Here is a 25,382-nt window from a genome sequence, read left to right as displayed (position 1 = left end):
ACAATACGGCATATCTGATAATCCGGCTAGCTTTTCACCGAATTCCGCCTTAAGATGCCACTACTAGCATTTCATTTGGCTTGGCAATTGTATGTACGTCTTTTTTTTTTTTTTTACACCTTTAGTTAATGTTTTATTATTGAAAATTTCACTTTTATATATAATTTATTTTCTTTATTTAATTAAAATATTTTCTAAATTTGATAAAAATTTTAATATGGAAATGAAACAAACACGTGATTTTAAAAATTCGTCAGAGCTAGGCAATATTAACTGTTATGTTCAACTTTTTAAATAATTTTGGAAAGCTTGGCCTTATGAAGACCACTAACCTTTTAGAGCATATTTTATGGCCTCTGAACTCATTATGGGTATCATTACTGTATTATATTCTCCACCGAAACGGAAAGTATGAAGCAGTTGAACAACTTTATTGAAAGGATTCCGCCCCCAACCTGTTAGCCGAGTTATTAAAATCTGCTAGTATGCATTGAATGCTAGTAGTTCGGCCTGGTGTGGATTCAACCCCAGACGAAAGGCTAGCTTCATGTTTGGTTTTCATGGTTTTCCCCATGTATAACGTAAATATGAGCCAGTTTCCCTCAGAAGGTCCTCCACAAAGGCATCACTTCTTTTAGGCAGATAGGCTTTACCATATTCAAATAACCTGACTTAATGCTCTGCCAATAATGATAATTTCAAAGCAGGTTAAATACAGTTATACTGTGAAAAAATTTATTTATCAGCAAGTCAGATTAATTAAATGTATAGGCATAATAAAAATGTGCAGCGTACCGAAGAGCCTGGGTTCAAAACCCGGAAAAGACATGGATGTTTATAAATAGTGTCTATGCGCCATGGGGGCACTCAAAATTTGTGACGAGACGATATAAAAAAAGTGAGATTAGTCACAACAACAAAATATGCAGTCCCCACATTTCTTAATACATTTAGTAACGCTAAAATAAAATTCGTTTTGCAGTATTATACAATTTTAATCTTATAATCTGGCGTTGCTTAAATCCTAATACAGTAAAAATATGAATTATCATATTTTTAGCATCTTAAATATACTGAAGGTAAAAATTAAAGAAACAGCTATAAAAACTCATGTAACTTGAAACGATTCTTTAACTAACAAATGGAACTTGCACAAAAGCTTTTTACCTTCAAAATGTAGAATTTTATACTTCTTCAAAAAGTAAATTTAAATAAGAACATAGAAAATGTGATTAGGGAAAAGTTAGCGCTACAATCTTTTAGAAATACGTAGAAAAAATTGGTAAGGTGTATAATCCTCCCCGATCGAAATGGGAGCTTCACAGTGTTTCCTCATCCTGTGTAATGGACTGTCCAGGATTTTCTACGGTAATAAAATCCATTCACTATAAATAGAGCTTTGAAATAATGTATTCCAATCGGGGTTTGAACCCCGGCGGACGGCTGGCTGCATGGGTGTTTTCGTTGTTTTCCCCAAAGTGTAACGCATATACGAGTCAGTTTCACATAAAAAGCCCTCCACGAAGGCATCTCTCCTTTTAGACAGATAGCCCTTGTGTGCTTTGCCATCTCTCGGAAGTGTTAGGCAGGTACACGTTGGCTCCTAATGAGTGCCATTCATGTTCTATGGATTTAAATCCGAAGAATGCACTCTCTTAGGGCAGTGATCTAAAAATCAAAATTGCATGCGGGTTGAATACACGATCTGAATACAGTTGACAGATCAGAATTTCTTTTTAATAAAAAATTTTATTAAAAAAATAAAGAACATATTTTAAATTAGTTTTAAATTTTGCTTACTAAATATTTACGAGTATTTAAACAGACATAAGCAATAATAATAATATTGCAAAAGAAAAAAAATTTAATTTATGTTTATTTTCTACCTGAAATCTAAACTCTGCTGCCTGTCAGAAATTGGCAGATAAATATTAAATTCTTAGATTTACGTTTCTTTCAAATAATTATAACTTGTTTAATTAATCATTAAATAAAAACAAAAAATTATGAAAACTTTTCAAAAAATGCTTTCAGAGAAAATTTACCAAGTGGGACAAAATTTCCGAAATAACAACAAAAGAGTCTCTTTCTGTTTTTTATTAAATTTTTCTTCAATGCGAAGATAAAACTACCGTGTTTGTATTGAAATCAAGCACTTTATTTTTTACTGTAGATTGACACTTGAAGAAGTTTCGGTTCTGATTGAGTTTATAGCCTTGGACAAAAGTTACTAAAATAGTCTTCATCATGGATTGTAGATACCCTATGGTCAATAGGGTCCTGGTCCTTCTCTTGTTAATTTTCGACTTCACGAGATCATTCTTAGAGCAGAAATTCGTAGCTGAACTTATTTATTTTTCTGACCCGTAAGAATAAATGTGTATAAAGTCTTGTTCTCTTAGAGAGCATACATGATAGACTTTAAAAAGGCCTATTGAAGAATTATCTTGTAGCCTTGTGAAACAGAACAAAAGTCAGAAGAAGAGTGTGTGAGACTGTTTTATTCAACTCAAACTTAACAGTTACCCAACCTGAGTTTAAACAAGCCAAGAACTTCTGGCTTGTTGATCTTCTGGCTTACATACCGTTGATCAAATTAAAAAATGTGGTAGATTAGCCTAACGGCTCACAAGATAATTTAACAGTCAGGCAAGGCTCTGGATTTGTAGAAAATCGGCATAACAAAGCTAAATGGCTAGAAGCATTCAAAGCGAATAAATCAAGTCGCTAATAATCACGGTACAACGTGGCCTGGAATAGGTAGACACGCTCTACAACTAACTTCCGAAAATCTTGCTTAAATAGCACTTCTTTCTGCTTTAATCTGAATAAACGCTCGTTGTCCCATTTACTTCTGGCATGAAAAGCGTAGATGGAAAAAAAAAAAAAAAGTAATAGGAAAGTAGTAAAATTTAAATAAATATTAACCTCACATGTTAATCAAATTTGTATCTTCAAATATTTGAATAAGATTTATATTACACTGTAAATTAATTAGCTCCATTTATTGATTTTTCTGGTGCGTTTATCATGTTCGTTTTTATTGGAAATAAAAATAATATAAACTCAGACTTCAAATAACTAAAATCTTGAAATCTTTACAACACCGTATTTACAACAAATACATTACTGAAATGTCATAGCGGGACGCATAAAATCGTTTTGGGAGCCGTATACGGCTCATGACACGCGAGTTTGAGGCCATGGCTTTAGGGGATCATTTATTGGTGAGCACAGGTTTCCCGACCCTAGTGATTTTTCTTCTTTTCCTCTTTTATTGTCTCTTGTGCTTTTGTTTACCTTTGTGGTTTCTTTCTCGGAGGGGGGCCCATCAGCGGCTGAGCGGCAAAGTCGCTAAACTCTGGTAATTCGGTCTGGGGTTCAAATCCGGAAGAACGGGCTGGCTGCATGGGCTTTTCGTGGTTATTTCTATGTGTAACATGCATGCGAGCCGCTTTTCCTTAGAAAGTCCTCCCCATACGCATCCCTTCCCTTAGACAAATAGCCCTCGAGTGCTTTGCCATAATCAAATAAACCATACCAACCTTTCCCAAGGCTGGTGTTCAAGATGAGAACTTGTTGCATCCCTTTTGTCTTTGGTTTCTCATGGGAAGAAAAGAGCCTACGCATTTGTTAAGCGTGCAAATCCGTAAGGCTGGGAAAAAGGGGCCTGGTAGTTTAGGAACGAAGTACTGTCCTCAATATACAGCTTTGGTCTCTGCTTCATACTGAAAGGGAAGCATTTAGCTGTTCTTACTAACGTCAATTGGCTCCTTGGTGTCAATGGCTTGGGGATAGGTTTGGTAATCAGGAGGTTCGGAATTGAAATTCCGGCAAGGGCAGGGCTTATTTTTCACGTTTTGTTTTAATACCTAATGACTCTACAAGGTTCAGCACATGGTAGCACAGCATCTCTGGTTCAGCATATGAGTCATTAAATTTTTCCAGTGGAATTACCTCCGAATTCGACCTTCTGCTCATTTCAGATGATGAATTCATTTAGGAACTTGCAGAACAAAATGTCTAAGCGGATAAAATGGCGAAAGGAAGATCAGTTGATTAACACGAAACACGTTATTCTTACCGTGAACAGGTCTGTTTTGCCGACTAGTTTTAAGGTACTTAAATTTTCCGTAAGGCCATACTCAATCCTATGATGCTATCAATGCAGCGTTTCGGTCGCTCTAAGATATATTGTGATACTCTACATGCGCTCGACGGTGTGCGGAAGCTCACGACTGCGATGGTGTGCACTGGGCCATTACGCGTTAACTGCGATAGGAGACAAGCAGTAAAGATAATTCCGTATGCAAAAGCGAAGAAAACTGTATAGAACACACAGCGGCGACCAAATACTTCCTATACTAGTGCTAAGTCAACTAGAATAATAGCTACTCCTACGATATCTGGTATTTGTGAAATTTGGTTGTTTACCAAAACAACAGGAATATAATAAAAAACTGACCAGAAAAAAAAATAAAGAACCTATCTATCATCTCAGATAAAATAAACAAAAACAACTGATAAACCACAAAATTCTGAAGAGGAAACCTCGAAAGAATCTAGGAGTCCTTAGTACCTGCTCTGCAGAATGTGTGTACTTAGCCACTAGACCCATGAAGTATAGAAACTGAATAGAATTGGATATTCTGAAGCATTTGCTTCCTCCAATGTCTAAGAAGAGCACATCTTGAACACCAGAGAATAAATATTCATTTCTTGGAACTGTCTTGCCTTTCGTGGCTATTTTGATATCCCAAAAGAGATGACTAATATTTATAAATACTCCTGAAACCAGAACGTTGAACCTTGAAGCTTCATGAATACTCAGTAATGAGGAAGGAATGTGTTCCCACTGACAACTTCACTTTAAGCTATTGCTGTAAAGATAAAATATTCATGATTAGATATTCTGTGTACCTGCCACCAATGAACAAATTCATCAATAATAGTTGGATGATCTCATAAAAAAAGCTGCCTGTTTCTTTTGTACTTGTAGGCAACTTTAACAGACATATTCCTCGATACATTAGTATTGACGCTAACTCACGTGAATGACAGACAGAGCGAGTAAAGAGGAGCATTTTCTATGTCTCGTTAATAAGAGCGAGAAAAACATGCTTTCATCAATTGAACCTGCCGTTTGTTCACCTTCTCTTATGCATCTTTTCACTTTTAGTGCCAAGAATGATCCTTTGAATAGCGATTATTTCCCCATATTTTTGTCTGTAGTACGAGACGGCATATACCCTGTTTTAAGAACTGCAAGACCTCTGTTTGGACAAGCCAACTGGGTCTTCTTCTTTGCTTACACTATGATCACAGAAGAAATGGTGAACAAATACATTACAGATGAAACAGTAGAAGCCATTACTGAAATTCTTTAGACAGCTGAACGCTCTATTCCACAGACATCAAACAAACTTATGGAATATCCAAAACCATGGCGCAACCTCGAATGCAAGGAAAATCCGGGAGAGCAGCGAAAATTTGGGCAACTTTTCGTTGATAACCTACTTGGACGAACTTTGTAACCTTAAAAAAAGCGAAAGCAAATGCTTGGAAAATTAAGAGGGATTCATAGATGTCCTTGTGTGTCAGGAATAACATTCTCTCACTCCAAAAACAGAAGTATGGGTTAGAGTTAGGAAAGTATGCAGAATGAAGATTACTCAGTTCCTTTATTGAAAAAAAAAAAAAAAAAAAAAAAAAGGTCGAATGGTAAGCATCCCAGAAAAAACAACAGATACAACTAATGAGATACTGTTCCTGTTGTTTCCATAGGCAAAAACTGCCCGCTAGCGTTTCTCTCTGCCAATTTTGCTCACAGAAAAGTCCCATGGCATTCAACTTTCGTAAAAACAGAGTTTTGTAATGGCGATTTTACAATATTAGAAGTTAAATTAGTTTTGTTGCAGACCCACAAATCTAGCATGGGTATAGTTGGTATCAGTTGAAAATGAAGCATTTTTCCTTACTTATTGAATGCTCTTATCACTCAGCTGAACCGATTGTGGAAGCAGCATACTTTTCAAAAAAAAAAAAAAAAAAATTATCATTCCTATAGAAAACGCAGGAACAGACGCGAAAAAATCTCTCTAACTATCGGCCCATTGCACTTAACAAGTTATACTTGCAGACTTTGAAAAAATGATAAACTACCACATAGTCTGTTACTTTGGAAAAAAAAAAATGCATTAGAGTGTTTTTCGTAAATGCACAAGAACCATGAAGACGTTCCTTTTGGAAACCTCCATCCATAAAGCTTTTATCAGAAATCACTATTTAGTTCCTGCATTTTTTTATATTGAAAGCCTATGGCATGGCCTCTGACGAAAGTAATATCGCAGGAAGAATCTCTTTAACTTCCCGGTGTATGGTCCCTTTCGATTGTGACAAATCTCGGGGATCTGATGTGTACACCTGAGATTTCAGATAAGCCCAGAACTAGAAATCCATTGTAGTGATGTCTATGGATCGTGGTGGCCACGACACTGCAAAGTTACGAGAGATGACTCTATTTTAAAACGTTGTACATGATGAAAATTTGATCCTGTTCATCAGCAGGATCTACCGATTTTTTCGGCAGTTTTCAAAACATCTCCGGTACAGAGTCTGTATATATACTGTTTTTTCTAACCATCACTTCAATTGAGGTATGAGCAGTTGTCTCTTATTTTAATATTTTATGTTAGCCTAACAATGCTAGTCAATTCCCTTTACTTGAAATCATATATAGCCTCTTATCTGCATGGATCTCCGTTCCATATTAGAGGTCAGTCACTGATATGCGTTAGAGCTGGTGCTGGCGGCCCGATCGGAAAAACTCCTGCAATTTTGAGAAGCCCCAAGCACTAATTTTAGGAATATTACAGTAAATTTAGAAAACTCAACAGGGAAAAGGGGCACCCACACCCAGCTTAAGCTGGTCACGGTTAATCGTCCCAATCCCTGAAGGCGATCCGATGAAGCATACCTCCCGGTTAATCTAGGAATTTCGAAGAAAATTTTAGAATTTAAGAAAGACTCTGGGGAGCAAAATTTTTAGAATTTACATATGGATCGGATAGAAGACGTTTAGAAAACGCACAGTTTGTACCGGGAGGTAAAATATCTAATGCCAGCCCTGGTCACTTATTGAAAAATACTTCAAATCTCGCGTAGCTGTCCAGACACCTGAAATCCTACCTTGCGAGAGTGCACGAATTCAGCTTCTGGATGTTTTCCATAATTTTGATTAAAAAAAAAACTCTTTCTTGAGCGTATGACAATACGAAAAATTATTTTCCAATATACACAGATGGATTCAAAGCAAGTTGACACATTGTAGCACTATTTGTTACAGGAAATCATATGCAAGGCAGACGACTGCTCTATGCCTGCTTTGTGCTAATTTCGAAATTAATTATTCTGTCTTTTCATTCATTTCGAAGCTATGCCGGAGAGAGTTTATAATTAATATTGACTCTATAATGCGCTTTTTGATACACAGAATCTTCTGAAGTTCTTCAGACCTTGATTAAGTAAACGTTCTTAATCTCAACTTAAGGAACCATTGAAACAAGATTTTCTACTGCTGAGTTCTAGGCATATAGAAATAAAAGGAAAAGAATAAGCAGACATCACAGGAAGTCTGCTGTGGACCTGTCCAGTGGCCTCTTCGCTTTTACAGATATGTAATCATCAAACGAAAAATCTTGAATAGATGACAACTACTCTGAGATAATCAGCTGAATAAGAAATTGAAGAACATAAAATCTACAATATTAATTTAACTCCTCCAAGAAGGGGAAAATCTCGAGTTACCCTTAATTACATGGACAGAGAACATCTTTGCTTATGCGTCATACCTGTTAACATTTCAAACTTCAATAATTCACTGAATAATGTAGGTAAAGAGAAAAAAACTGACACACATGCTTGAAATGCCATGGGGTTTTCTTGAAAGCTAAAACGCCAACAGATGGCGCTTAATGTGATAACAAAAGCTATATTTAGCATAACAACTGATTTTTTTAATAACAGATGTTCAACATGTCAGCCGTCATTCATCACAATACCTATAGTTGAGGAGCAATGCTGTGAACAGCATATCTATAGGAATGGTGAGAAATTGCCGCCGCATGTTGTCTTTTAGCATTTTTAATGAAGTCGGACGATCGCGGTAGACTTACGATTTCAAGTAGCCCCACAGCCAATAATCACATGGACTGAGATCTGGGGACCTGAGAGCCTAAACAACAACGGAAGTGGTGGCTCAGCACGCGATCCTCACCAAACGATTTGAGCAACATATCTTTTACATGTATACAGGCTGGAGCGCCCTCCTGCATAAAAGTCATATAATGTGATCTAAAAGTCCGTTAACATTTGAAAATTCAATAATTTATGGGATAATGTAGGTAGAGAGGTTAAAATTTGACCACATGTTTGAAATGACATGGTGTTTTATTGAAAGCAAAAAATAAATTGCAAAAAAGGCCAATACATAGCGCTGGGCAGCAAAATGTCAGTGACGACGCATGAGAATCGTGTATAAAATAAGTTGTAGCGACAGAATGAATCAGTCCTTTGATGATTTTGCCACTTTTCCATCATTGCCTCCGGGTGTTGCTCACAGTGTGATGTGGATTTATCACATCAACCGTGATCGGACTTTTTTTTCCCAAGGATTTTGTGATTCTGCTACTCAAACTGTCGGTGTGACAGATGCGAAGTATGCTGATATGTTACAGAATCGCATCATCCCTAGTTTAGCTGACAAACACCTGTTGAAAGGTATTTTAGTCTACTGCCGAAGACTTCGCCAAAAGTGTTTCGGTGATTGTCATGCGACTTTTGACCATTTAAGTGGAAAATAAAATTCAAATTTAAATGTATTTAGGTTTATAAAAAAGAAAATGAATTTTGTGATTTAATCTGATTTGGTTTTAATGCATTTCAATAAATACATAATACATCTGGTTGTAACGAAAGTTTTCTGCCAAATAAACGTTCTTAATAAATTTGGGAGGGGTGGACATGAAAGCAGTATCACTAGTGCGGGTAGTAATCACAACCCAAATCTATGATATGACGTTTTGATAGTTTTTCAAAGCCTTCAGCCTAGAAACTTAGCGGCCGCGTGTCCAAAAACAGATCAACTTCATTTCGGACGACCTGTTCAGAATGGAAGATAGCACCAGCAAGATGTAGCTGCAGGTGTGAAAAAAAAGGTAGAAATCTCAAGAATCGATGTCGGGACCAGGGATAAATAGAAGGGCTAGCTCATTTCTTTGTTCGACTTTTCGCCGACGCGAGCCTAGTGGGGGGACGTAACAGGCAATAATCTGACGTCACTGTGATGCCACCTGTCCTGATTTCCCGCGTTTAAAACAGTATTTTCATTGAGCAGCGAGACGATTTTCTAGAGGTTACATATCCCAAATTAATTTTAATAATATATATATCTGTTTTCTAATAATGTATATATTTAAAATAATTTATATATATATGTAATTTTAGTCAGTTTTTATTTTAAATTCTATATTGTAAAGTATCGTTTACGTAATATGGCTTTTTGCGCTCCAGTAACGCGCCGTAGCACTTACAGAAGTATGAAAGGAAGAGATATTTTATTTCATGGGACCAAAGGATCCAAATGAGAGTTTGCTTTTGAAGAAAGTATGGATACACAAATGTCAAAGAGAAGATTCTATTAATGTGAAGAGCGGAAAAATTTGCAGCGAACATTTTCTATGCAGTGTTTATGAAGATGATATGAAAAATCGCTTGTTTGGATAGCCACAAAAAGAAACTGCTGGAATGGAATGCTGTGCCGAAAGTAAATTATGATGACAATAATAAATCGAAATTGATGATGACAATAATGAATCAAATTTTAATGATTTTGAAATAAAACTCACAAATGAAAATGTAGATCATCCTGAATGTTTAAGGATAAACAAGAATGCATTGATAATTTGAAGAACAAAATAACATCCTTAGAAAATTTTATTAAAGTATTGAAAAATAGAGAAAAGAACAATTTTAGAATGTTTGTTCAGCGACAAAGAAGGTGGACGGCATCTAGACAGAAATTGGTATCAGAAATTAAAATCTCAAATAGCGAAATTGGGGGGGGGGAGCACAAATCGGAGAATTTGGAAAAATGTCTAAAGCCTATTTTTATAAAGACGCAAATTAATGCATTACTGAAAAAGAAGAAAAAAATCAGGTGGACTAGTGAAAATATTGCACATTGCATCGTCATAAGAGCTCTGTCATCTTAAAGCTATGATTTTTGGAAAGAAAAAAAATTGGAATATCTTTACCTAGTATTATCAAATTAAAGAAATGGTGTTTATTTTATTTTTTAGTGTTTTCTAAATTTTAGTGTAGTCCAAGAATTCAAAGTAATGTTCTTACTCTAAAGAAGGAAAGAGGCGAATATTTGTATTCTGTAGAAAAAATATGCGTTCTCAGTTTCGACGAAATGCATATAGATTGAAAACTCTGCTATGACTCTAAACTGGACTAAGTTGGTTCTTTTCAAAATGTGCAGTTTGTTTGAATCGGAGTCTCATTTCGCGCTCTTCCTCAAATTACTGAGAAACCGCGTTTTAGATAGAGGATTTGTTTTAGAAGATGTAACTGTTTGAAATTTTGATATTATTAAAGAGGTTTTAAATAGAGATTGAGAAGAAATCAAATTGTGTCACAAACTAAAACCAAATTATTTAATGGTCAAGGGAAACGAGAGACAAAAAGTCGCTCCAGAGAAAACATTATTTTCAAAAAGTACCGCAAAAGGTATACTCTACCCCACAGGAAATCAGAAAGCATCTGACTTCTATGAGTTAATCGATATCTTCGGTATTATGTGTATGTGTGTATTTAATTATGGCAAAGCACACTAGGGCTATCTGCCTAAGGGGAGGGATGCCTTCGTGGAGGACTTTCTAAGGAAAACTGGCTCGTATACACGTTACACATGGGGAAAACCACGAAAACACCTATGCAGCCAGCCCGTTCACGGGATTCGAACCTCGGACCGAACTACCAGTGTTCAGCGACTTTACCGCTCGGCCGCTAGTGGGCCTCTTCGGTATCATGAATAATACCAACAAGAATAACAAGTATTTAACAAACTAATTTTGTAAAGTACTTGTTAAAGTTATTCTTATTGTATCCTTTGTAACTAATTATTGATTAAATTTTGTGCTAGATTAGCATTCTAGATAAAATATAATAGTATAAAACATCAAAGTAATTGGCATAAAAAGACCTGCTTCCTTTACTCACACTTTTGAAAAATTAAATAACTGTTTTAGGTACTCTGAATAAAGTTATTTTGTCAAAATTAAGGTAACATTCTTATATATACATTTATTTAATTGTAATATAAGTATAAATTACAAAATTATTTAAAAAAATATCTATTATATTGAATCGGAAGAGAATTATAACAATGTAAAATTTACAATTAGGCAAAAAATCAAACGTAGGTTAGCAGAAATGTTGCCATATATGTCATATATGTTTAAACCTATGTCAATGTAAAGTTGTTTTTTGAGTAAATTTAAATAGCTGCTATTATAGTTATCTTAGAAGCAGCATAAAAATTCTCTCAGTTAGTATGCAAATAAAGAAATGATTAGAAATAAACATGCATTAAATAAAAAAACCTGCAAATAAAAATAAAAAAAACCACGGAACTTTATGTTAAAAGAGTAGCACATTTTATCTATTATTTTAAAATTGAGTAAGCATTATTAAATTTTTAATGGTTCAGTCTAAAATTCATAAAGCAGTAACATTGCCTTTTCCAAATTATAGCTATCTTTCACACACAGCTCATTTTAAACGCTGGTTCAAAAACGCTAATTTCCAAGCTGTGAATTATATTGGCGCGCTCAGCGTCATCATGGCTACGTCATCACTTCTCACTTTTTGCTTCAGGGGGAAAAGCTCTATGAGCTAGCCCTTCTCTTCTAAGTCCTGGTCGGGACTATATAGTGGGTGTGGCAAAAGATCTCATTCGAGACCGTATTGAGTCCAGCCGTGAATGCAGACATATGCGGCTTTGCATTATCTTGATGGAACATTACTTTTTTGCGCCGAAACTCAATTCGACGTTTTCCTTGAAAACAGCGTCAACATGGACTAGCATCTCGCTGTACACCTTACTGTTATGGGTTTTAACTTCTTCCAGATACTCTTTGTGGACAATACCACGACAATTCCACCATTTACAAAGCATGATCCTGTTTATAGTCCAACTGCGCTTCGCGACACTGCCGACAAGTTCACCTGGCGCAGACCAACCCTTCTTCGGCCAGTGTTGTTGAAATAAATTCGCTTTCATCACAAGTGATGATCCAGTCTAGAATTTTGTCCTTCCGTTGATATTCGAGCAGATTAGTGCAGAACCGAACACGTCTGTCCTTATTTATTTGAGTCAGCTCATGCAGCACCCAGCGATTGAACTTGTAAGTCAAGTTTATGCGATGCAGAGGGCGACTAATGGATATCGTATTGACGTCTAATGTCTTAGGACTCTTGAGTGGTTGCATACTGATCTTCTGCCACAAGTTCTCGCAGGCGGGCCTCATCGACATCAGTAGGCCGGCCAGAGCGCTCTGCTTCTTGAAAGTCATGGTCCTTGTTTTTGAACTTTCGCTATCAAACCGTCACAGTGTCATATGATACAACACTAGTACCTAACACTATGCAGATGATTTGATGACATTCTGTAGCTGACTTTTTGTAACAGAACTGCAAGTAAATGACAGTTTTAATCTGGTAGCGTGATAGTTCCATTTCAGACGCCTTGTACTTAATGATAACGATATTTTTTTACAAATTTTCACAACACAGTGTTCTACAGCAAGTCCCTTTCTTTTAAATAAATAAAAAAAAATTTAACAAAGTTTGATTAAACATGACAACGTGGACTATTTGTGAAGACGATATTTGCGGTGGTGGGAAACTTTGGTTAAAACCTGATATTTTTTAATTCCTTTTATGAACTGAGATTTTACCTGTTTTTATGGTAGCACCTCATCTTGATTTTTGCTTTATCGTGTCATTCCTGCCATTGAACTCTTAGCAATGCATTTTATTATTTGTTTTATTAATATATATTATACGTCTATACATTATCAATGCGTATCCTACTCACCTCATGTTTGACACATTATGGAGCTTTACAGTTATTCATCAGTAAGTCCATTGAACATAAAGGAAAGCTAATCCATCAAATGGATTGCTACACATTCAAGATAATCAATCACTACTACAGTGCAATAGCTTCACTAAGACGAATTTATTATCGACTGCACTCTTAAATAACTTGACATAAGGATTAAGAACCTCATATCTGTATATCTCTACATTGGTTAAAATGTGTAGGTCAATGCGACCATTTAAAATGATGAGACTGCTTATAACATGATTCCACTTCCTATGCTCCAACGCCCTTTCAGGCTTATTCTGTGTCTTTTACTCCCGTTAGGTTCTAACACATTTGGAATCCCTCTCAAAACAGAAAATAAACTCATCAGTAAAAAAGAAAGCAGCTCCAGTTCGCAGTACTCCAAATACGATTATCCTCTACAACCAAACACGTTTCGCAGCATAGGTTAGTGGGACACCCCAAATCATTGATTTCTTTGCATACAGCCAGTGCCGACCCCGGATCATCGGCCGCCTACGTGCAAATTAAAATTGGCCGTCATTTTAACAGAAATATTTTTTTAATCATTTCACCATCTTAAATCTGGATAGTCAAGTCAACTAATATTTTTTTTTTTTTTTTTTAAATAGCAAGGATTCAAACTATCTTCCATTTCAGGAAATGTACAAAAGATGTCTTTTAAATGAACCAATCAACAATTTTATCCAAAACACAAATTTTTAATAACTAACCAGTTTCTAGGATTGCTGCAATATGCTCAGGAAAGCATAATTGTGAGTGACATTGCTGGCGATCTATCTGGAGTGCCGGATATTACATAAGCATCATTTTTTGCAAACAATAATTATTTAATGAGCAAGATATTAAGGTTATTTGGCAATGAAAAAATGAATGGAATACATAGTTTATAATTTCTAACTGAATTAGTGTCATTCATTTTAATAGTATACCATAATCTAGAAATTAACTATGTTAACCACAAAACTGCAAAGTGTAGTAAAATTATTCTTTATTAAAATACCAGTTATTTCTAAAACAATGCTTCTGCACAAACAATTGAATAGGAAGATGTAAAAAGGGGCCATGTGAACAAAAGTCAAATTTTACAGGAGTAACAAACAACTATCCATCCCATTCCTAAGAAGAATTCAGATGACATTTTTAAAATGCTGAATTACATGAATCCTAGTTATATCGATCTCATAATTTTTTGCTATTAACTCCTGACATTCTTGTGAGCAATACATAGTTTATAATTTCTAACTGAATTAGTGTCATTCATTTTAATAGTATACCATAATCTAGAAATTAACTATGTTAACCACAAAACTGCAAAGTGTAGTAAAATTATTCTTTATTAAAATACCAGTTATTCCTAAAACAATGCTTCTGCACAAACAATTGAATAGGAAGATGTAAAAAGGGGCCATGTGAACAAAAGTCAAATTTTACAGGAGTAACAAACAACTATCCATCCCATTCCTAAGAAGAATTCAGATGACATTTTTAAAATGCTGAATTACATGAATCCTAGTTATATCGATCTCATAATTTTTTGCTATTAACTCCTGACATTCTTGTGAGCAATAGGATAGTTTTATATTTTCTCCTGCAAAATTGAACTTTTGCCACAAGCCCCTCTTCACATCTTCCAATTCAATTCTGCTTGCCCACTACATACATGTCTTTCTTCCAAAAATTGTCATTCAAACAGAAATGTTCAATAATTCATCCATTTGCCTTCAATTATACCTCATCCTAGTATTCTAATACAGAAGAGAGAAGCAAAGTGACAAAAATGTTTTATTTTAATATCAAATGCCATAGAAGATGTTCAAAAAGTCCATAAGTATTTCAAAAATTTATGTAAACCATACCTTGTTAAATCACATACTGAATTTTGATCAATTTATGGATGAAATTTTTAGACTTTCAGACCACTTTGTATTGCCACATATTTGTAAATGAAAAAATACAGAGACTGTAATGCAATTTTAAATATTTTATTAATGAATGAATACCAAGATAATATTCCACAAGTACAAGCAATATACACAGTTACATATGGTATGAATAACATCATGAGAACAGTTTCTGAGTTGCATTACAAATAACAATTACAATGCTATCATTAATTAATTGAAATAGGTGTCAAATGAAGAGTTTGATAGAAAATGATTGAAAATCTCAGTTACTCTCATCACTTACAATAACTGCCTAGTTATTGCCAGAGTTGTCTTACAATCCTCTGTGCATTCATCAGCAACTGTACCATCAACTGGAATACCATCAATCAACATAATAACAATTTGCAATGCAACTCAGTCTTACAAATTTCATAACACATCTGATTTTTAATTATCATTGCATTCTTCCTCCTTAGTTTTAAACCTCATTTAATACATTTCTGTTAAATCTAGTAACATAAGTGCATTTGTATCTAGATTGGTAATACGAGATTTTATTAATGAAAATTCCAGTTACACTTTTTTAAAAAGTAATAACATTTTACAGAATAAAAATTTAAGAAAGAACTTCTGAGAAAATTCCATACTTCGAATTATGATGATCATGTTTAAAACTAAAAATAATCATGCTGATATTCAAAATAATTACTCTAAAAAATGCTGCAACAAAAATCACACAGAAAATATTTGCATAATCCAGACAAATACTGAACGAGTTACTCACAATATAACCTGAGATAGGTTGCTAAAATGTACTACACAGTTTTTTTGGTAGCCATAGTCATAAATTCATCCATTAAAATTAAGGAGCTAAAACTTGTCCACTATTTATATAAGAATTAAAAATAATATTTAAAAAAAGGCCATCATATTTAATCATATAAACTAAATTTCAGTGTTTGGTTGATTTTTATTACATTTATCAAATTATATATATGTGTGTGTGTGTACACACACACACTATACTGCATTTATTCAAGCATTTATTGCGTGTGTTTGTATATATATATCTAGTATCACAGAAATATTTATTTAAAAACACAATTATTCAAAGTATTCTTTAATTCTTATTTTGTATATTTATAGAATATTTTGAAATTTATTGGTATTGAATTTTACTTTTTTGGGTCTTTGTGTAAAATAAGTTCTAAATTTCTTATTTATTGTCTATATATATATAATTATTAAAATTAAAAAAAATCTACGCAAATTCAGATATACAGAATTTGACAACAGGGAACAATGAACTGGCACAAAAATAGCAGAACTGCTAAAAATGCAAACAACCACTGTATCAATTGACACAATTAAAAAAAAAAATTATAATTTAAAAAAACAATATGAGAGCAGTTCCAAAATTACCAAATAAACCAAAGCAGTGTAAAAAGCAATTTGGCAAGAAAATCACTTAAAATACATGAAAAATGTGAGAAAATAAGCAAAGGGGTTGGTGTACTGAGAAATGCAAAAGAAAACACCTGCTTCTGAGCTAATAAATGCACAGTTTAAAAATTAATTTAAACTTAAATCAAGGAAAAATATAAAATAACTCAAAATACACATTTAGCTGTCCAATACCTATAGGCTGGAATCGAATAATATATATATATATATATATATATTTGTATCATACAGAACTGAATTTAATTTAAAATATAGAATTTAATCAATCAATATTTTTTGGTATAAAAGTTATGCTATTTTAATGCATATACATTAATATGCATTAAATAAATATACATTAATATACAAAAAACATTAAACATGCATTTATTCCCTTTTACAAAAAACTCTTTCAAAAAACCTTGAGAACTTAAACTACTTCAGAAGAAAATGTCTTTCAGAATTCTAAAAAAAACAGCACTTATTAATTTTATCTTAATTTCCCTCCCATTTTAATATTTTCAGTATATGAATATACTGCACAGATCAGTATAGCATGTAAGTTTCTGTTACAATTGATAAATGCATAATAACACCAATTAAAAATGAGTCCTGCTATGAAATGCATTACAATATGAATTTTTAAATGCACAGAAAATTTATATTTGCACTGTGATGTTATTTTTTTACATAAATAAAAAAAATACACTTTAAAAGCCATGCAAATGGTGAAATTTTGACTGACAATTAAATATTTGTGCTGTAGCTAGTGTTTCCCATGTCAATAGTGCCTCCTTGGGAAATTGAATTGTCCAAAGGAAAAAAGAGAGATAAAGCAGCAAGGTTTTTAGATTTTAAGAATGCAACTAGTATGAGCAATACTTTTATATTATTATGATAGCACAATCCAGATACTATTTTGGAAGATTGCTGTTTTGCATAAAAGTTTGAGTGACTTCTGCAGCAAAATATTTACTAAGAAACTAACAAGTATTGTGCATAATTTAGACTCTATATACTTAAAAATTAGTCTTACAAATGAGTACCATCCATTGGTTTTTAAACAATAAGTTTTTTTTTCTTTTAAGGGGAAAAATGGTTTAACAAAAAAATGCACTGTTACCGAAGTAAAAGCTTTAACCATTATTATTATAATTAATATAGCATTACCATAAAATATAGTATATAAATCAAATAAAATATTTTCTTGACTATCAGTGAAAATAGTGTCATTATAGCTAAGGATTATTGACTTAAGCTAGAATATTATAATTTGGAAAGCTAGTTAATTGGCTCAGTTTTATTAATTCAGTTTTAATTAACTCAGTTTTATTGATTCCTCTAAAAAGCTTGAATGAAGTTTTACTTTCCTTTTATTTTCTAGTATGACTAACATCCATCTATTCCTTGAAATTCTTTTATGCTACAGAAGATGTTTCTTGTAAGTTATTTCATTTTAAGCAGTGAATATGAAAGACATTAATGACAAATTACAGCATTACTTTAAAATATGTGACCATCAGTGAAATTTCTAGGCTAATGTATAAGCTTGGCATTACTAATGTCTGTTACAAGTATTACCAAACAGTGTATATTTTTTGATGGATAGAAGAAGTGAGCAACAAACAATTATTATGCTATTTTAAAAAACTGCATTTACTTGAAGATATTGTGCATGGTGAAAAACATATGCCTTAATGTATATGATAAAGATTGATTTGCATCGGCTTCACCTAAAACTGAGTCGCATAAAACAATCTGTTAAAGCTATAGGTAAAATAGCTATGGCTTTTAAATGAAATTTCCTAAAAAAATTAGTTTTTCATTTCCCCCCCCCACACACTTTTTTTTTTTAAAGCCTTAAAATTAGTGTATGATATGAACTACAAAATGAAATGAAAATTAAATGTCATATTTGGATTCATCCAAAAAAGTTAACAAAAAAGGGAATATTTCTCAATGTGAAGCAGTGTTACTACAGGATAACTATGTTAAATATTTCAGGAATTTTGACAGAGCAGTCCTGAAATTTTTCATCATGAATCATACGGAGGTTAGTGGGATCTGACTGCTAGTTCAAACTGCATGATCTCGTATAAGACTTGATTATTTAAGTGTATCCTTCTCCCTTCATCGCAGATATAATATTAGTCTAGTCCTTGTGATGAGAATTAGGCAGCATTCTTGGTGATGAGCTAGGTAAACAATGAATATATTTAGCCAGTCCTGACAAATGCTTGAGAAACAAGTGTCCAATCATTTTGGGAGGGGATTGAAAATTTTTAATAGAAGATGAATTAAAACTGATTAATCAGTATTTAGCTTAGAGTGGAAAAAGACACAAGACGTAATTTAAAACAGCAAAATCTGAAGCTTAATACTAAAATCGTATTATTTGAATTTATAATATATTCTTAAATATTCTAAAGAGATATAAATCTGTTATGAGCAAAATAAGGTCATTCAGCAAAGATGTAAACAAAAAATTCTGAGAAACACTAGTATACTTTCCTACAAATAAAATGTTGCTTATAAATGCAACAATTTTATACCATCTACTTTGCTTTACATTGATGATTACACAGCCATATGAAATTGTTAAAAACCATAATTTTTACATTCAATGACTATTATTTAGATAAAAACAAGAAAATTCTGAAATTGACCCTCTTAGAGGCCGTAAAATTTCGATAGTTGTTTTTATTTATGAAATATATTTCTTCACGTTGACTTTCCATGCTTTTGTCTGAGAATTTAAACTGGTGCAATTTGGGTTTGAAGTCCATGTCACTGTAAGGGCCTTTATTTAACATATATTGCAAATTGATGGGACTGTAAAATAAATTTTATAACAAATTATATAAAATATCTATAAAAATTCATTTATACATAAGATTTCTTACACATTATTCCCCCACTCCCATTTTTTTTCTTAACCACAATAAAAATACTCTTTTCACTATTAAATTTCATGAATTTCATAATTAAATCATAATAATTTTTACTACCCAAATCTTACTTTTTTTAGCAAATCTTTTCCTTAAATAACTTTGTTTAGAGAAAAAAAAAAAAAAAGTCCAAAAGCTTTCAGATTTTATACTACTCCCAAAAGTACTTTTTTCAATGTTTCATGTGTTACCTTTATTTATTAAATATCATGTTCTTCATAGTTAAACCATAAGATTCAATTCAACAGCAATATCACAAAATAATTTTAAAACAGCATATCTTTAGACTTTCTGGGCCCACCAGTGGCCGAGCGGTAAAGTCGCTGAACACTGGTAGTTCGGTCCGAGGTTCGAATCCCGCAAACGGGCTGGTTGCATGGGCGTTTTCGTGGTTTTCCCCATGTGTAATGTGTATACGAGCCATTTCCCTTAGAAAGACCTCCACGAAGGCATCCCTCCCCTTAGGGAGATAGCCCTAGTGTGCTTTGCCATAATTAAAAATACAATACTTTAGACTTTCTGATACACAGTCTTGCATGCTGGAGATAAAAATGTTTTTTTTTTCCATATAGTGTTGCCATTGTTCAGTTTGAAATCGTTGAGTTTGTTAATAAAAAATTTGTTAAAGTTTGGTGGCAACAATTTGAAAAGTGAAACAACACTTGTAGTGAATCAACGCAAAATGCCAAAATGAAATTAATAGTCCTTCTGGGTATGCCCTTTGGACTAAAAAGAAAAGATTTTCCAAGGTAAACATACTCTGAAACAAAGTGATTATTTTTTTTAAACAAATTCATAACTGAGAATATTTATGTTTTGGCATGTACTAATAAAACTAAGTTGAATCTTCAAATTTTGTATAAGATTTATATCATAGTGTCAATTAATTAACTCCATTTCTAGAGTTTCCAAAGAGTTATGTTCATTTTTGGCAGATAAAATAATAAAAAAATGGAGTCCAAATGAAATTTTTTTCTGTAAATTATTATCATGATGATGGCAATTAAGAGAAATATATTTGCAGGCTGAATAAAATTGCTTCGGGTGCCGCCAAATTGAAACCACTGCATTATCATATGAAACTTTGAAAGAAGCCAAGTAATGAAAATAAATGAGCCAATTTTAAACTAAATGTACAATACAATGTAAAACTCTAACACAGAATACTCACATTTGCATAATAATAATGCATAAAACAATTGCAAAAAATTCAGTGTTAAACAATGAATACTTATTTTCTCCATCTGAATGTGATAAAAGTTAGGGAAAATTCAAATACCCGGGAAAAAAAGAAAAAAGTTTGTTCCCTTTGTCCATATAAAATACAATACTCCATTAATGATGCTAATATTTACACAGCAAGCAGAGGCATAATCAGAGAAGATAAGATAATGTGCAGTTCATTTTGCTTTAAATTTCTGATTCCAAACAAAATCAATGATTCAATGCAAAGCTGTATATTTAAAGTTATTAATGAGGATTTTGTTACACAACTGAGTTTAAAAAAAAATATTTCTTTTTTTTTTTTTTTTTTTCTTTTTCTATTTTAAATTTATAGGCATGCACTGCATGTCCTAAGACAAGCCCCTGTGTTTAAAGCTCTTTGTACTTCTTCATAGTGTAACTACTCTGTGATATTGAGAAGAACTATATGAGAGCTTTTGTGAAAAGTTTCAGAAAGAACTGTTTCTTTTGGTTAAAATAAATTCCATCAAGCTATCATCACTTCTAAGTGCATTCAATGTATCATGAACCCATATGCATGCAATAAGAATAAATTTTTCAGGACAGATAGATGCTAAAAAAAAAATGCTTATACTGTACGTAAATAGTCAGTACAAGACAACTGATGCCCAAAGGAAAAGAAAAAAAAAAAAAAAAAAAAAAAAAAAAACTAACCACTAAAACTGCAGTAGGAGGAATAAGGAAACAGGAATTTCAAAAATCAGTTACTGGTTTTTGAAAAGTTACATACAACTAATTCAGAACCATTTCATAAAATTTTACTTCTTGCCGCAACACAAAAAAATTCCAATACTTTCTAATTATCCATATGCTCATGAAAAGATATCGATTTTTTGGCAACTTTCTAAATATTTGAGAAGCATTTTGTTTGGCTCTCTTTATGGCTAATAAGGCCTGTTCTATTCCTAAATAATAATAAAAGAATTTTGCATTTCATAAGAAAAGAAACTTTTTATCAAAACAAGATCTACGTAACTGACATTCACATTTTTTATAGTAGATACTTTTCAGCTGTGGCCTTCAAAATTTCTTTGAAACAGACTTTAGGCTTTCTGCCAGCTAAATTCAGTGAGATAGGTCATGAAATGATGTATTACAGTTCCTTTCTGCTTTTTGTTTCTTCATTTAGATGAACCCCACATTTATTCAGCATGCTGTGCATAGATGCCAATTTTGAGCACCCGAGATGATAATCGTTCCTTTATTTACTCCCTTCCTTGACATCAACACACCACATTTCTATCTGTAATTGGCTATCATAAAAGTTTCCTTTGATGCCCATTCAATTACTGACGAAAATCAGTTATTGATGTAAAGCTCAACCAATATTATTTTTATGCCTTATTAATAGGCTCTTGTCTATTTTAATGATGCATCCAACACCACCTTTTTTATGTTCTTTTTCTCTCTTTTCTTTTTTTTTTTCGGGGGATGGGGTATATGAGACATGCATGCTTCATGGAGGTAACTACACTAACCAATAATTGTATTGGATGGAAAATCTCAACTCTCCTTCACAGAATTTTATTGATGTATATTAAAATAAGATATGCTTGTCTTCAAAACAGTTTTACAATTTGATTCTAGTATTTCACTTGAAGTTTTTGACACTACATTTCCACACAATTCAGTTGTTCAAGAAGCACAATTTCATGGAATGCAAAATTCTGCAGTCTCTATTGATAGGAAACATTCTATTTTTGAAGAAATCCAAATATTTATTTGTTATCATCCACACTCTCCACAGTCCCATTACAATTATTTAAGACAAAATAAATAAGGGGGAAAAGGCACTTGGGAAAGTTAGTTTGGTTTAGTTTATTTGATTAAAAGCATGGTAGGGCTATCTGATTTAAGGAAAAGAAGCTTTTATGGAGGACTTTCTAGGAGAAACAGACTCATATCTATGTTACACATGGAGAAAACTATGAAAACAACCTTGCAGTCAGCTTGTTCACTGGAACTCAAGCCCATGTTGAACTATCGGTAATTAATGATATAACTACTCAGTTACTGGTGGGCCTGGTACTTAGGAAGAAAAAAACACTGAACTAAGAAATGACAGATAAAAAATAAAACGTGTATGGTATATGAATGCGTTAATTGGCTGTTGTCATAAATGCACTTAAAAATATGTCAAAAACATCACAGTTCTACCAAATGGTGAAACCAGGGATGCAGGTAATCAGAAAGTACATTTTACCTACTATTAAACCAGTAATTTTAATTACAACAATAAGGCATTAATTAGCAAACAATATTTTTTCAAATTAGATGCCAAATATTAATCAGTAAATCAAATTACAATAACAAAACATTAATTAATCTTTACAACAACAGAACATAGATTTTTAGGTATGAATTTAAATGATTTTAGGCACTAAACAAAATATTTATGCATTCACATGATTCCCAAGGGGGGAGGAACTTATGAGTACAAAGGGAAAAATAAAGACACAATAAAAAAATTATTAATTAACTTACTTATTTATTTTGGTCTTCAGAACTAACTGGAAATTACACAGTAAACTGTACATAACTGCCTCACAGCGAATCATCCATTGGTTTTCTAAAGCACAGAATGTGGTAGTTTCATACTTAACAATATTATTGCCTTCCTCTCTGCATTTCTTAAACTGAAGGTCTATATACATAAACAAAATAAAAATGTAGGAAATATACAAATAATAAAATTCAGTAACAGATGGACAAAATAATGATTACTTAAACTGAACAATTATTCTTTTTTACATCTGAAGCAATATTATTAATAACAAAATTCTATTTAAGCACATTTAAAAATTATATCAAAGGGAATAATCTTAACATGGTTTAATTTTACACCTGAAAGATATAGGTTCATTAATATGAAAATACTCGCATAGTGACAAACTCAAACTTCATTACAGGCAACATTCAAGACGATAACTAAATACATTTTTAAATATCAGTTCTAGACATGTAGTTCAAATAACAAAGTTTCTCAGAATATGTATAGTAGAAAAACTATAAAGGACATAACCATAATGCATAAAAAAAGTCCAAAAGGTTTCAGATTTTAAATTATGTCTAAAGAGTTTTTTTTTTTTTTTAAACATTTTGTGTGTAACCTTTATTTATTAAATATCATGTTCTTTGCACTTAAACCATAAAATTCAGTTCACGAGCAATATTGGCAAAATAATTTTAAAATGAGCATATCTTTAGAATTTCTGATACAAAGTCTCGCACACTGGAGATAAAAATGTTTTTTCTATACAACGTTGCTATTGCTCGCTTTGAAATCCTTCAGTTTGCTACTCAAAAATTTGATAAGTTTTACAAAATATGAAATTGATAATCAAACAAATTCAAAATTTCAAATTTGGGCTTCCAGATGCCCATATTCACAAGAGGATTACATTATTCAAAATTTGATGGCTCTAGGTATCGTTGTTTTATCACAATACAAGAAACACACATACACTTATATAGATTCTTCATTATTTTATTTCTCTAAACACAATACAGGGCGATAATTTTTAGTGGCAACAATTTGAAAAGTGAAATAACATTTGTAGTGAATCAATTCAAAATGCCAAAACAAAATTAATAGTCCTTCTGGGCAAATTGCCCCTTTGGACTAAAAATACTAGCACTTTTCATAATATAATCACATGCAATAAAAATTCCAAATAATAATACAGTACAAAGTCCGTAATCCGGACTTGTCGGGACTTCAGCAATTCCGGATTATAGATCCTCAATTTAAATCTGGTAAGATGGCATGCAGAAATTATACAATTAAAAATATGAAACCGTAATTTATGAAATAAAGAGCAATTATGATCTAAAGGGTATCAAAATTTACCAAAAAAAAGCTTAATATTTGTTTACTTTATTAAACATTTCTTTCAATGTAAGTTGTTTAAGTTGCTTTGTTTTTTATGTGATAATACATTCTCTTTAATTCTATAAACATACATAATTTCTTGTTCAGTTACAAAGTTACGCTGTTCAAGTCCTATAATTGCTGTGTCAAGAATACCGACTAACTTGTCAATCAAAATTTTTTCATTTCAATAACCTCTCTGTCACTTTCTTCACTATCGGAAGTGGTATTTTATTTGGATCTAGAACCATATTACAGATTTCGCCATCTGTTAATTGAATTATGATTGGGGCATTGTCGTCGCAATGAAAAACTTCTGTTATATCATCTTCACTTATTACTGCTTCTCACATTTCTTTACAAAATCCAATAACTGGAAAATTTCACCTTTAGTTTGCAAAGCCCAAAAACCTTCAAATTCGCGGCTATCATCTTCCTCGTCCTCACCATGAAATATAGTAGCTGGCCATAAATTATGCCAAGCATTTTTTAATGTATTTGGAGACACATCCTCCCATGATCTTGTGATGCTCCACACAGCAGATTTTATGCTAAAAAATTTCAAAATGTCTTGAATAGTCTTGCCATTGTTCAAGAAATTTAACATAGATTTTAAAAATGCTACTTTATATTTGCATTTGAGTGCGTGCACTATTCCCATATCCATAGGCTGAATGATATATGTACAATCTGGAGAGAAGAATAATATGGATACATTATCTTTCACTAAAACTTTAAGTGAAATATGCACCGAACAGTTGTCAACAATCAGGACTATTTTTAAGTCATCA

The 25,382-nt window shown here is 32.7% G+C and overlaps 1 protein-coding gene across 1 annotated transcript in view; it reads right to left on the bottom strand.

Annotated features, from left to right (window-relative positions):
* Window positions 1-15,164: 15,164 nt before the first annotated feature.
* LOC118185087 (zinc finger TRAF-type-containing protein 1-A-like) overlaps window positions 15,165-25,382 on the bottom strand; it is a 38,727-nt gene continuing 28,509 nt past the window's right edge. Inside the window, exons 4-5 of the mRNA XM_035354881.2 lie at window positions 23,205-23,364; window positions 15,165-19,359 (exon numbers count right to left, since the gene is read on the bottom strand). Of these exons, the coding sequence (XP_035210772.1) occupies window positions 19,158-19,359; window positions 23,205-23,364 (362 nt within the window). The 3' untranslated portion in view covers window positions 15,165-19,157. The remainder of the gene's footprint in view (window positions 19,360-23,204; window positions 23,365-25,382) is intronic.

This window comes from Stegodyphus dumicola, chromosome 2 (genome assembly GCF_044657685.1).
Source record: "Stegodyphus dumicola isolate Sdum_Otavi_A_Nest chromosome 2, ASM4465768v1".
Taxonomy (NCBI): domain Eukaryota; kingdom Metazoa; phylum Arthropoda; class Arachnida; order Araneae; family Eresidae; genus Stegodyphus; species Stegodyphus dumicola.
Note: the sequence above shows the minus strand (reverse complement) of the source record. Positions and strands in the feature narration are given on the sequence as shown.